The sequence below is a fragment of the Lycium barbarum genome, chromosome 1 (genome assembly GCF_019175385.1).
Source record: "Lycium barbarum isolate Lr01 chromosome 1, ASM1917538v2, whole genome shotgun sequence".
Classification (NCBI taxonomy): Eukaryota; Viridiplantae; Streptophyta; class Magnoliopsida; order Solanales; family Solanaceae; genus Lycium; species Lycium barbarum.
The window spans coordinates 165,077,770-165,091,494 of NC_083337.1; the positions used below are offsets into that span (position 1 = coordinate 165,077,770).

General features: G+C 36.0%; 1 protein-coding gene across 1 annotated transcript; it reads right to left on the minus strand.

Annotated features, from left to right (window-relative positions):
* Nucleotides 1-3,536: 3,536 nt before the first annotated feature.
* On the minus strand, nt 3,537-3,854 carry LOC132617567 (auxin-responsive protein SAUR50-like). Its single transcript, XM_060332605.1, has one exon. The coding sequence runs from the start codon at nt 3,852-3,854 to the stop codon at nt 3,537-3,539; it is 318 nt and encodes a 105-aa protein (XP_060188588.1).
* Nucleotides 3,855-13,725: the final 9,871 nt, after the last annotated feature.

The following is a 13,725-nucleotide window of genomic DNA, read 5'->3' on the forward strand; positions in this document are numbered from 1 at the left end:
GGGAACATTCTTTAATTAAGGAGGAAAGGAAAGAAAAGTACAGGGGACAAAATTCGTGTCAACGACTCTTATTTAATTGATCTATAGATAATGCTTTTCCAATTTATATATATTTCTATCTATTCTTGATCAAATTAAGTTCACGAAAATAAATTTGACTATTTTCACAAAAAATAATATGGCTGGACTTTCCAGAAAACTTAAAACATCAAGCAACTACAAAATATATGCGACACTGCAACTTTTTCACATTTAAAAAACTTGAATTAAGGTTGTTGCATTGAGAAGGGGAGAGTATCCCTCGTGTTTTCATATTTATCAATTTATATATCTTTTCATTGTTGTTACTTGCAAATTGCAATGCAATTTCTACTACTTAAGCTTCTCCTACTTCGATTTTAATTCTTCACTTTACGTAATCTTTTTGACATAATCATCGATCCATCATCTAATATTGGAAGTAGATCCAGTATATTGTTTAAAACAAATTAATATTGCATCGATCGCATTTCTTTCAAGCCCAGGGTCTTATCAAAAACAACCTCTGTATCCACAAACAGGAGCAGATCTAGCCTATTAAGTGGGGGTTCAATTCTTTCGATACGGAGTATAAATTTATGTGTAAAAAATTATTAAAATTGTATATATAGTAGATATGAACCCATAATTTTTAAAATATAATGAATTCAATACTAAAATTCTTAAGATTGAACCCACATAATCTAAATCCCGGATCCGCCTCTGCCCACAAGGTAAGGGTAAGGCCTGCGTACATATTACCTTTCAAAGACCTTGTGAGACTGGGTATATATGTTATTGTTGTTGTTACAATAATAAAACAACAACAACAACAACTCAGTGAAATCCCACAACGTGGGGTCTGGGAAGGTTAGAGTGTACGCAGACCTTACTCCTACCAAGGTAGGATGACTGTTTCCGAAAGACTCTCGGCTCAATAGAAAGCACAAAAAGAGGTCAGATAAGGCCAAGAAATTCAAAACGATATGAAAATGAAAATAATGAAAGCGACTAAGCCATGATGAAGCAGTTTGCAAAGGGGCGGTAGCTATCACAGATAAAATAAGATAATCAAAGTACAGGAAATAACAGATTGTAGCAGAAATCAAAGCACAAGAACTTATATCGCGATAATGCGACTACTAATATGAAAGGATAAACGATACTATCTACTAGCCTTCTTCCCTAATCTGAGTGCTTCATACCCTCCTAGCTAAGGTCATGTCCTCGGTAAGCTGTAACTACGTCATGTCCTGTCTAATCACCTCTCCCCAATACTTCTTCGGCCTACCCCTACCTCTTCTGAAACCATCCATGGCCAACCTCTCACACCTCCGCACTGGGGCATCTGTGTCTCTCCTCTTCACATGTCCAAATCATCTTAGTCTCGCTTCCCGCGTGTTGTCTTCCACTGAGGCCACTCCCACCTTGTCCCGGATAGTCTCATTCCTAATCCCGTCACTCCTGGTGTGCCCACACATCCATCTCATGTCGGCAACTCCTGTTGTTACAATAATAATAAGTCAATAATTGTGGCCTTGTACCTGTAATAGTACCTTGTTCCACTGTTAGCTTTCTTAGCTGTTCGTACTTGTACCTATTTGTACGTTAATTACACCCTTTTTCTTTTGAATTGTACTACCTCCGTCTCAAAATAAGTGTCATCTTAGTAAAAGTCGCGCTCATTAAAAAATCAATAAATACAATTTAGAATTTACTAAACTACCCCTATTTATTAGATTTTTTTTAGAATTGAGCAATATTAAAGAGGACTAATTCTTTAATGCTAAGAGCATAGTTGGAAACACTTGCCAATTTTTGTCTTGAATTCCTACGGTGACAGTTTTTTTTTTTTTTTTACTAAGATGATACTTAATTTGGACGGAAAGAGTAGCTAATAACATTCGTATTATATATACTTTGGTTGGTCAATTGTTATTGACGTACCAGTTGAAACATTAACAGCGTTTGTCTTAAATTTCTTTTGCATAGTATTATTCTGCCTTTAGTGGATTTGAGAACGTAATTATTGTTTGAGCAACTGTATTTTGCTTCTGAGTCTTGGATCATAAATCAGCTTATACAGCTTACAAAATGATATTCGTACCTAAAAATTCTAAAATAATCGAGTGATATCCTTTCTTTCAGTACTTAATGTGCTTTCCAGGCCAATTTCACTAATCAATTTATCTGTGACTAAAAAATTCAAATAATTTATAAAATCTTGATCTCATCTCGGAAAATGAAGTATATATGTGTTTTCTCAGTAAATGGTAGTACTTCTTTGCTTATACATATTGCAAGTTTCTTTTCATAGAATACTTCATTAATATTTTTTTGAATTAGATCAGGGAAGAAGGGAGAAAGGGAGGGAAGGGGAGGGGGTGGGGGTGGGGGGATGCCATTCTATTGGTGGGATTTGAGCCCTCCACCTCAACTACGGAAGGCAGGGAACTCACCAAATGAGCTATATAGCCATCAAACCCACTTCATTAATTTTAAATATCTAATCACAATTAATTTCTATTTTTTTAGTTAAGCAATTAATCTCTATAATTATAATGGTCCTCTTGCCTCCTATTTGCTTGAAAATACAATAGATGAATAGTCATTCACTATAACATTATTTATTTGAATATCTTATTTCTGATCAGACTAAACATAAAAATCCAATTACTGGATTATTAACTAATAAGGATTGTGAGATTTGAACCCTCCACCTTGACTATGGAAGGCAGAGAACTCGCCAAATGAGCTAGCTATCAAACCCATTTCATTAATTTTAAACATCTAATCACAATTAATTTCTATTTTTTTAGTTAAGAATGAATAGGTTGTAAAATGTTCAAAATCCTCCCCCTTAACTAGAGGTCTGGTGTTCGAGCCTTGGGAATGAAAAAACAATGTTGGGAGCACTGCCCCGAAATGGACTCTGCACCGCGTGATCCGGATTTAATTAGGTCTAATGCGGATACTGAATACCAAATGGAAAAAAAGAAAAAGGAACGTAATATTTAGAATGAACAGGTTCTAAAATGTAAATTTGATGTTGGAATTTTAAGTGATCTTTTTTGTATGTTCAAATAAGTCGATTAGCTAACTTTTGAGTACAATCAATTTAATTATACAAATAGAACAATGTTTCTTATCAAACAAATTAAAGGGTTAAAGAGAAAGTAAAAGAAGGATGAACTAAATAATTAGGGTAACAAAAAAGCTTTATTCCACAGCTAAAATCAATCCCTCCATCTAGTTTTTCTTCTCTTTTCTCTCCACTTCAAAATCGAACTAGAACTCTTTCTCCCTTCTATTATTATAGCACACACCATATTTAAGACATCCACATGCAGCCTGCAGGCATGATATTGTACAAATTCACAATCATAGCCAAGATAAGAAAAAACTGGAATATCGAGTTAGATATTGGAAATGGTCGACTCAAATATATTTCTCTTTTTATTCTGTTGATCAGAATACCAGAAGCATCATACCAATAGAAAGAGAGTTAAGCTATTAACCTAAGCAGTCGTATATATCAGGGCCAAAATTCTCTCCATCTCACATGGGCTACATGGTAGTGTAAGTGCACCTTCATGATCAAAACCATATTCCTCAGCAGCTTGTTCCAATAGCCTCAAGAATAAAGTGTGCGTTAAGCAACTCAATGGAACTACAAATCTCTTGAGCTCATCTTCGTCCGTCGCAATGACCGCGAAATGCCCTTGCTTCACGTCCTCCGGCACGTCCCTTTCGGGCAGATCGTCCGTGGAAAATTTCTTCCCTAGTTGAAGACTCTTTTGTAGTTTCCTCACTAGCCCATTCTTTTTCATCCCCATTGTTCTACCCTTTGACATTATGATAGTATGTTTTTTGGCTTGGAAGGAGTCTGATGTACTTCCAACACTCAAATAATGCTTAAGAACTAGCCAGCAAACAAAGAGATCCGATGCTTAACTGCCTTAAAAAAGGAGAGAAATAAGCTACTAGGTTTTTTTTTCGGTTTTTTGGGGGGTACGTTTTGTTGAGAATGTTACGTAGGTTATGGGTATTATTTATAGTGGTGAGTATGAGAAGCTGTTGTTGTTGTTGTTGTAGTATGAGAAGCTGCTAGGGTCAGAGATAAGATAGGTGTAAGTTGACATGGTTGGAGTGTCGTTGGTGTAAATATTGTGAGACAAGAGCATGTGAAATATGAAGAAATGGAGTTCCAATTCATCTCTGAAAGTACATCTCTTTTAAATTAACGGCATATCGCTGCCTCTTTTCTTCCAATTACGTGTAATAATTGAACTTAACTTCTACAATTCCCTAGTTATAGCCTTACTAATAAATCACTATCACTGTTGTCATTAAAGAACCTACAATTCTACAAAAGCAGAAAAAGAAAAAAAACAATTGTCGTTGTAAGCATAAAAATGGAAACACAGCAAGCTGATGAGATATTTGCTTCATGAAAATAAGAAATAACGGGTCATTCTATGTCTACAAGAAATTTTTTATAACCAGATTTCTTTCATTAAAATGGGAGTTGTAATCTTGAAAATAAAACATGTTACATGTAAAAGTGATTCGTATTCTTTTTATTAGTTTGTACTAAAGAGAATGTCATCTTTCTATAATTAAAAATGATTTAACTTAATTTTTTTTATTTTACCTCAATAAGATATTCCTAGCCTCAGAAATGTCTAAAGCTTTTTTCATATTACAAATTTCAAAAGTCTTCAATTCTTTTTCTAGTTAAACAGTATTACATAAATTAGGACGGATGGATTACATATTTAAAACTAATATTGAAATATACCCTGAGGTTTGTTTGGTTTGCAAACAAGTAATAGCAGCTTTGTGGTTGAAATGCAAGAGTACTAATTATCACTCCACTGCAACTTGGTTAAGATTGGTCTCTATTTATGGAACAGTACTAGTTAACTTTAATTGAAAAATTACACATATGCAGTCATGAGATCATTTCCTAGCATCTAACTAGTTTCTAACCTTTCGCCTCAATTTTTTGTTACAAAGCAGCTCATTCTCTGATCCCTTTATCAAATGAGTTTGTTCTATACTTTTAGGATCGAAAGGCAAAACCAAGGCAAGTGAACAGATTGTCTTAAGCGCAAGAATTAATGATGTGAACCTTTTTGTAATTTACTTGATTCTTAATTAATAGTAATAATTAAGAAAGGTGAGTAGCTAGCACTTCGCATTGATCACGAGGGACAACTCATGTAGATGACTCACTCCATGGTTCTATTGAACGAAAGTTAATTATTAGTGCCTAGTGTACCCGATACATTAATTCTGAAGAGACCACACAGGAGCAGTAACGTACTGTGTGGAAATACTACTAAGAGATTATTTGGCACACACATGAAAAATTGTGTGGAAGATACAAGCATGCATCTCAGCCTCTTATTATTACGAGTCCGGAACCAAAATGACTCCAAAAAAATGCTTTTGAACCAAAATACCCTAACAAAAAAAAAAAAGTGATAAAACTGCCTATAGCGCAGTAAAATAATGCGCTAAAGGTTATTCTGTCTCCCCTTTAGCGCAGTAAAATACTGCGCTATACGAGTCCCTATTTTCCCAAAATAGCCTCTTATTACATTTTCACACTTTTTTTACGTACTTTAACCGCATATTAATCATGCTTTGAGACTCCGGAACTTCAATATTTTATATAGAACCCTACTTATTTTTGTGCGATTAATAAGGTGGGCTCAATACGTCAAGGATACGCAAAAGTTCGGATTGTGGTTTTAGTGGTTGAAAAGGGCTCGAACTCCATTTTTGTTTGAAGGCTTGGTGTCATTAACTTTAAGTTCTTTATGATTTAGGGTTTAGATTTAAGTGTACTATTTTTTAGTCAAAATTGCAGCATTCATACCAATCTCAAAATAATTAAATTGCATCATTCATAACAATATGAAAATACTTGAACTTGTTCATTAATAACAAACCCAAATTTTTTAAAATACAATCATCAAAAAAGAAAAAAACTTAAAAAACATTCATCAATTAAAGCTCTTGAGTTGATCTTCCGCCACCACCGCGAGATGTGCCACCACCACTAGATTTTCCACCACCACGAAAGTTTACTCCACCACGAGAGGTACTTCCACCACGAGATGTAGTTTGACCGCCATGCCGTAAGGGACACTTGCGCTTATCATGACCAACATAATTGCAAAATGAGAATTTTCGAGTGTATCTCCCTGGTGGAACATCCATTTCATTATGAATATGGGAGTATGCTTTCTTTTTGAATTTACAAATAAATGCTTTATTTGCAACCATTGAAAATGGATCCAGTGGCCAATAGCTCTCACTACTAAGTGGGTAGAACCTTCCAGCATACGTTTTTGCACAATTTTGAATTGTATATTCCTCAGCCATGTACGGGGAGGCGTTCTTTCCCATTGCGATAAAACACTTGAAGGCATGAGAACATGGTATGTGATATGATTGCCACTTGCCGCATGTGCATGTTCTTGGAATCTCACAAATTGTGTGGACGTTACCTCCTTTACCTTGGTGCACACTTGTTGTGAGTTCAAATATGCGCTCTACAGAGTTGTACTCCATCTGGTCGTGTTGCTAAGCCTTAAATTTGTGGTACTCGAACAATTTTAACGGTTTTGGCATCCATCTTAGACCTTCTGTAGCAAGTGTTTTGGTCTCTTTTGATCTATTGACGAACCGCTCCACAACCTGCTTAAAAGTCATTCTCACTATTGCGGTGACGGGTAGTCCCCATGCAGATTTCTACAAGTCATTGAATGACTCAGAGCTGTTTGTTGTCAGCATACCCCATCGCCTACCTTCATCCTGGTGTAATGTCCATTTGTCTTTATCAATTGCATTCAACCAGTGGAAGGCTTCCTCATCCGCCCGCTTAATAATCTTCATCTGCAGGTGAAACTTCTGCAAATTAAACATATTGTGCAATATGCCAGCATTTCTATCTGAGATCACACATATTCCCATGCGATCCTTAATAACGTGTTTCCTCAAGTAGTCCAAAAACATTAGTTGCAATTGCAAAAGCTAGAGGGAATATAGCTTCATTTGCATCCATTCCAACTGCAATTAGCAGCTTTATGTCATATACCCCATACACATTTGTTCCATCTATTGATATTACAGGCCGACAATGAGCAAAACCATCAATGCATGGTTTGAATGCCCAAAACACAAACTCAAAAATATTACCGGGCACACCAGGCTTCGATTTGAGCTTTCATTCAACAACAGTACCATGATTGAAGTGTTGTAAAGCCGTCATGTATCTCGGCAACTTCTTAAAAGAGCCCTCCCAATTGTCGTAGACTATCTCATGTGCACGCCTACGCCCAAGATACGTCTTCCGCCTACTAACGGTTTTGCCATATACTTTTAGGATGGCTGTAATACAATCTTTAATAGAGAACCTGAATAAGTTGAAATATCAGCATATAGCAACGAGGAACATCGTATTAACATCAAAAATAAAATAAACTTAGGCGAAGGGGATACCTTGGGTTTTTTCCAATGTCGCCAACTAACACACAAGCAATCATATTGGTATCTAGATTGCAATGATCATCTGGGAGGTCACCCATGTCACAAGTGTGCTTTGTGTAGAACATTGAAAGAGTCCACATCTTTTCAGCAGTTTCCTTACCACGGAGCATTCATTCGCAACCTTGATTTTTTCGCTTGCAGACCAATTGCCAAAGTTTTCGTGTGGAATCGTCAATTTTGAACTCCCTCATCCCCTGGATGCAATAAATCTTAACAACCTTTGCAATGATTTTTTCGAGTTGAAAATCATGCCTTTTTTAGTACTAGCCTTTTGTTTTAAAAGATCCACTGGCTCTTTCCACAAACTTCGCCGAATATGATCATCATCCCTAGTAAAGACAAAGACATCTGGGCGATCTTGAAGATGATCAAGATAGGGGATCTCATCGGAATGCCACTGAACCGGAGTCGACTCTTGCTGTTGAAATTGGCTTGGCGGCTGAATCGGGGTCGACTCTTGCTGTTCAAATGGTTGCTGTGAATTCAGTTTCTCCTGGTATGCCAGACTGTTCATCATGTCTTGCAACAGTTCTACTTGATATTGAGAATTAGTTCCAACCTCAACCTCATCCTCACTTTTTTCATCGTCACTTTCCTCCGCATTAGGTATTTCCTCGCTATAACTGGATGATGTCACTATATAATTCGGATAATCCGAACCATCCATAGCAGGTCTTTCCATATAATTAGGTGCAACCACCACATTTTCCCTACATAAGAAAGTAGAGTATTTTAACTACTACACATCAAATAATACTATTGATGTTAAAAAAAATAGACGTACCGATAGTAATCAACTGCACCGAAACTTGAGGAAAGACCATCGTTTTGAGTAGTTGGATAGGCTGAGGATGTTCCAACCTGATTCATCCATCCCGATTGAGAGGACTGTCTGATATGATCCATATCAGGTGTATAACCCCTAATATAATCAACATCATTAGTAGCATTCAAGTGCCACTACACATAATAATAGTAATGTAAAAAATGAATATTTATCACTGCCCATCAATTGCTGACTTAAACTATCCAGAGGCATTTGGCTAATCAAAATGCCTTCATTAGTACTCATGTCAGGGTAATTGTGTTCATAAGTAGTTTCCGCTTGAGTGACTTTGGCCTGAATTCTAGACGGGGCTTCCCGACGAGGTCTATTTCGGGATTCCCCGAGGAGCCCTAGCCATGAATTCAAGTCGGTTAATGGGGACCTTCTCTATGTACATTTCAAGGACGTTTAAAGTTATGCATTCTCTATAATCATAAGGCGTCTTCAAAGAATCCGTCAAAGAACCATCGTCTTGAATGTACCACTGTCCATAGCTAGTTACACCTTGCGGCGTAAATGACATCGGATATCTTCCAATTATATTTAAATCAAAATCACTCCTACTAACTTGTAGTCTATTATACAAGACTTGGAGTAGTTTTGAGTGTCATACCCAATTTTAACCGGGTTAAATTAGAAGTACAACATATTGGTGATTCCTATTTTTTGTTTATTTTGTTTTAAAGAGTCGCCACCTAATTATTTACGGTGAATTAGGACACCTAAAGTTTATTAAAGTAGTTATCTAAAGTTGATATTATTGTAAAGTCTACGAAACCAAAAGATTCTAGGTAAGGGTTCAATTAATCTAAAGGGAAGGTATTAGGCATCCTTTAAGACCCATTAACAATGGTTAACCGACCGGACTTATGTTATTTAATTAAGGCTAAAATGTAGATATAAATATTTAAATATTTAAGAAAATACCTTGTAAGTATTGCTAAAGTTATTTAAAGTAAAACTTGTAGAAAATGATAGTTGCATAAAGAGTTTAGTTAAAAAAATAAACATGTAATGTTTATATTTGGAGGAAATGACTAAAATTTAAAAGAGTTAAAAAGTTTTAAAGGTTGTTCTAGACAAATATGTATTTCTAAGTGTTGGAAAGAAACTAAAGTGAAAGAGTTATTCGTTGAATTAGTTTGCCTTTTTATTCCTTAGAATAAGCTAACGTTAGTGTAAGATTTGTGATGTTTTAAATTTCTAAAATAGTAAGCATAAATTATTATTCCCTTAGCCAAAAGATGTAGTCATGCTATTTTGAAAATCAATTACTCAAATAAATGTTATAGGTACTATAAATAGTTTTAAAAATAGAAGTGAATGTAATTTGTGGAATTAACTACCCATAACCAAACTAAGACCCTTAATGTTATTAAAGTTTATCTTAATTAACAAGCATAAATGTTAGTCATACAATACATGTTAAATGCACACATAAATAAAAATAGAGGGATAGATATAATGTAAATGGGCTTGGCCCATTTGGATTGCTGTGATCCGTTTGCAGCTGGGCTTCGGCCCAGTAACAGTTTTTATGTGTTGCTGCTGTTGTCACGCCTATTGGGCATCGGCCCAGATTTTTTATTTCCTTGTTTGGCTGCGAATTGGCTACTACTATATGGGGGCTGACTCGAGAGGAGTTGTGTTGGGCTTTTGCCCAACGCCAAGTGCGGAAGGAGATGACGAGTCGCTTGGGCTCGTATGCGATGTTCATGCATAAGAACAAAAGAAAAGGATTAGTATGTAATCCGTAAAACTCAACATATGTAACGCAAATCTAAAATAGGCACTAAACAGGGGACTGCCTGTGATTAGTATATTAAATGAGTAATGAGAAAAAGAAGTTAAACAAATGTAATGGGTCCATATTCAGATTAGATGTCCACAAAAGAGTTTCAACAGCCACACGAGTAACTGAGCAGCAACCCATAACAATTAAGTAACAACCAACACTAGTCAACAATGTCTAGCCAAAGTGATATACAACAGTGATTCAGCCAGATAAACAGCAATCCTCCTTCGAAACAGGTACCAAATAAAGAACTAACCCAGACAAATGTAGTAAACATTTACTAAAAATATGCAGCAGCCAATAATATATCCAAGTAACAAAGAAATGAATAAAGTATGCCCAACATAAATGGAGCAATTTCAGTTTGGTCACAGGCAGAGATAGCTTAAAACAATGATAAGCAAGAAGAGATAAGATGTGATCTGAAGAAATCAGATTTCAGAGCTAAGGGCAGTGTAATACAGGCAGTGCAAGGTCGATCTTTTGGTTCATGATAAACATTTTATTCATAACTATGAAGAAGGCATAGATGGACATGATTCATGAGCACATTTTAAGCCAAGGTGACATGGGACATGAGAATGCAAAGGCAAACATGAGGCAATGACAAACATGGTAAATGGAGATGTCTGGTATCCCTTCCAGCAAACAGAAACAGTATCAAAGAAGTGCTAACTTATTTAAACACAATTTCACTCATTGAGTTTATGCCTGAATTATGGTGAATGAATAGTCAAGATGTCACATACCATCACATTTATGTGCTAGGATAAGAATCATTCTAGTTTAAACTAGGAAAAACTAAGATATCAAACTTATTTTAAACATGTGCAGGCTGCTAGATCAAGCTGACAGGCTTCAGAGATTGGATAAGCAAATTGTGGACTTCATGGATTCGTTACATTACTATAATGCAGGGGTTTTAAACAAAATCCAAGTATGACAACAAACAGTGATCAAGAAGCTTTTAGAACATGGACATACAAAAAGCAATCAAATATTTTGAAGCAAACATTATTTTTAGTTAGAGGTTGAAAATATGCTCACTGCCAATTCTTTCATGGAGCAAAAATATTGAATCATAATTAAAGAAGTCAAAAGGAGAATCCAATGAGCAATCGAACAAGAAGTCAATTGAAATCTTCAGCCCATAACACAAAATTATGCCAAGATACACACAACAAGCAGATTTCATTCATGACAGGGTATATTACTTAAACAAACAGAGTAAAAGAGAGGCAGTTCTGGCCTGTTTTAATCATATACATGATATACCTAAGATATACACACCATGGTGTGTATATCAGATGTATATCGAATGTATACCTTCGTCTTACCTTGATAGCTCACTGTATACCATATGTATATTCGGCTCTAAATGGGTTCTAAGTTCTGAGAATTCAGTCTAAACATCCAAATTACAATAGGCATCTTTCAAATTCAATTAACGATTAATATCCTATCCTATCAGCTCCCAAACATCAAACAAATAATGCGACGACAAAGAAATTACATAACCACTAAACATATAGCAGTATAAGCCAAAAGTCTTAGCCAAAATAGAAACTAAAGACTATGAGTGATAAATGTATCGAGGTTTACCTCTTTTGTGTGCAGTGAACTGGGGTGTCGAAGTCGTCGAATCTACACTCTCGTTATGAATAGACCCGAACACGAGCGAACCTCAACTCGTCTATGCTTGAATTCGAATTTAGTAGCAGGGGGAGAAAAAGAGCAAAAATATGGTTTGCTATTTTGAATCGCTACCCGAAAGTGTTAAGGCTTAAGAATATTAATGTTTTTCAGAGGAATATAAGTGGCTAAAACAGAATTCCAAACCCAGAAATTCTTCAAATCGTGTTCAATCCCCTTTTTTTTATTTGATTTCGGGTCCCGTATCCCTCAACCATTAAAAAATCCCCCCTTCAACGATTCAACTTGGATTACATTTATAGGGTTTCGTTGGTATTAGAGTAAAGAGAGGAGCGTGGGAGAGAGACGAAGGATCGGCAGACAACGTGGGGAGCAGGGGAGTGTGGAGGTGTGGGGGACAAGGGGAAGTGGAAGGACCGTGAGGAGAGAGGAGAGGTGGAGAGAGAGAGACGTTGGGGACAGGCGTGGGGGGACAAGGAGAGGTGGAGGTGGCAGAGGTGGGTGAAAAGATGAAGGTGGAGAGGAACGTGGGGGAAGAGAGAGAAGAGGAGAAAGAAGGAGGCGGCTGAAGGGTTTTAGGTTAAGGGTGAAAAAAAATGGAATGAAGCGGACCAGGTCGGGTATTGAATGGGCTAGACCGGGTGTTGTGGTGTGGGCTGATATAATGTGGGTTGGGAATTAAAATGTGGGTTGTTTATTTGGATAGGGAAGTAATATTGTATTTGCATTTTGGGCCATTAATTTGGCTGAAAATTGTTGATCCTTCCTCCTCTATTTAGTTATTTTTGGGCTTCTAATTTAATAATATATACTATGTGGAGATAATTAATAATTAATATGTAGAAAAATAAAGATTTTACAAAGTGTTGTCTTGTAATTAATTTAACGAGTCCAAACCCGAAAACGAAACGATGACTAACCGTTTAACATTTGTGATAAAGTAATGCTCATAATGTTGAAAATAAAGTAGTGATATTAATAGTAGTAGCAATAAAATATTGTAAAAAATAAAGTATTTAGCTCGTCAGTAAATTTAGAAACCCGAGTAAATTAAATAAAAGAGGGACAAAATTGGGTGTCAACATTGAGAATTTTAAGTCAAGTGGAAACTTAACATAGTATTTTCGGGGAGAATCATAGCGCAAATTTTTTTTCCTCGAATATAATTTGTCCTTCCCAGAATAAAGAAACTCTAATTTTTGGAACATCTTCCATTTTTTGACTAATTTAGGAGGAGTACAAAATGTAAAAGCTGGATGAAACTTAGAATTTGTGTTAAAAATTGGATGAAACTTAGAATTTTTTCTCTCATTCGAAATCTGTATTAATAAGATTTGAAGTTTGAATATTCAACCAATACATGCATGCAATTAGTGTGTCTTGCAGTGTTATGTCAAATCAAATTAAGTACGGAGTGTTTCATAACGCATGAATTAACCGCGCTATGTGAGTGGCTGGCAGAATAGCGCAGTAAAATTACTGCGTTATTATGACATAACACAGTATTTTACTGCGCTATATCACTACAGTATGTTGTCACCCTCAGCTGTCATACAGAAAAACGTCATAATTCGAATCAAACTTTGGGTTTCATGCAGCAAGTGTTATATAACGTAATTTGACGAATAACTACCAACCACACAAAATTCCACACAAACTTGAGTAACTATGTCATTTTTTGACCAATTTAGAGATATTAGTCATGTTATATCATTTTCTCTAGGAGACATATTTGACGCAATGGGTAGGACATGGCAATTGGGTGAAGATTTTGAATACTCGAACAACCCGAACGAGAGATACAACCAACGTTACAACAATATGATGACAGAGGAGTGGAATTGGCGTGTTAGGGAAGCTGTAGCACTGG

Coding starts and splice junctions, on each gene's coding strand:
- LOC132617567 (XM_060332605.1), bottom strand. CDS start 3,854: ATGGGGATGAAAAAGAATGGGCTAGTGAGGAAACTACAAAAGAGTCTT.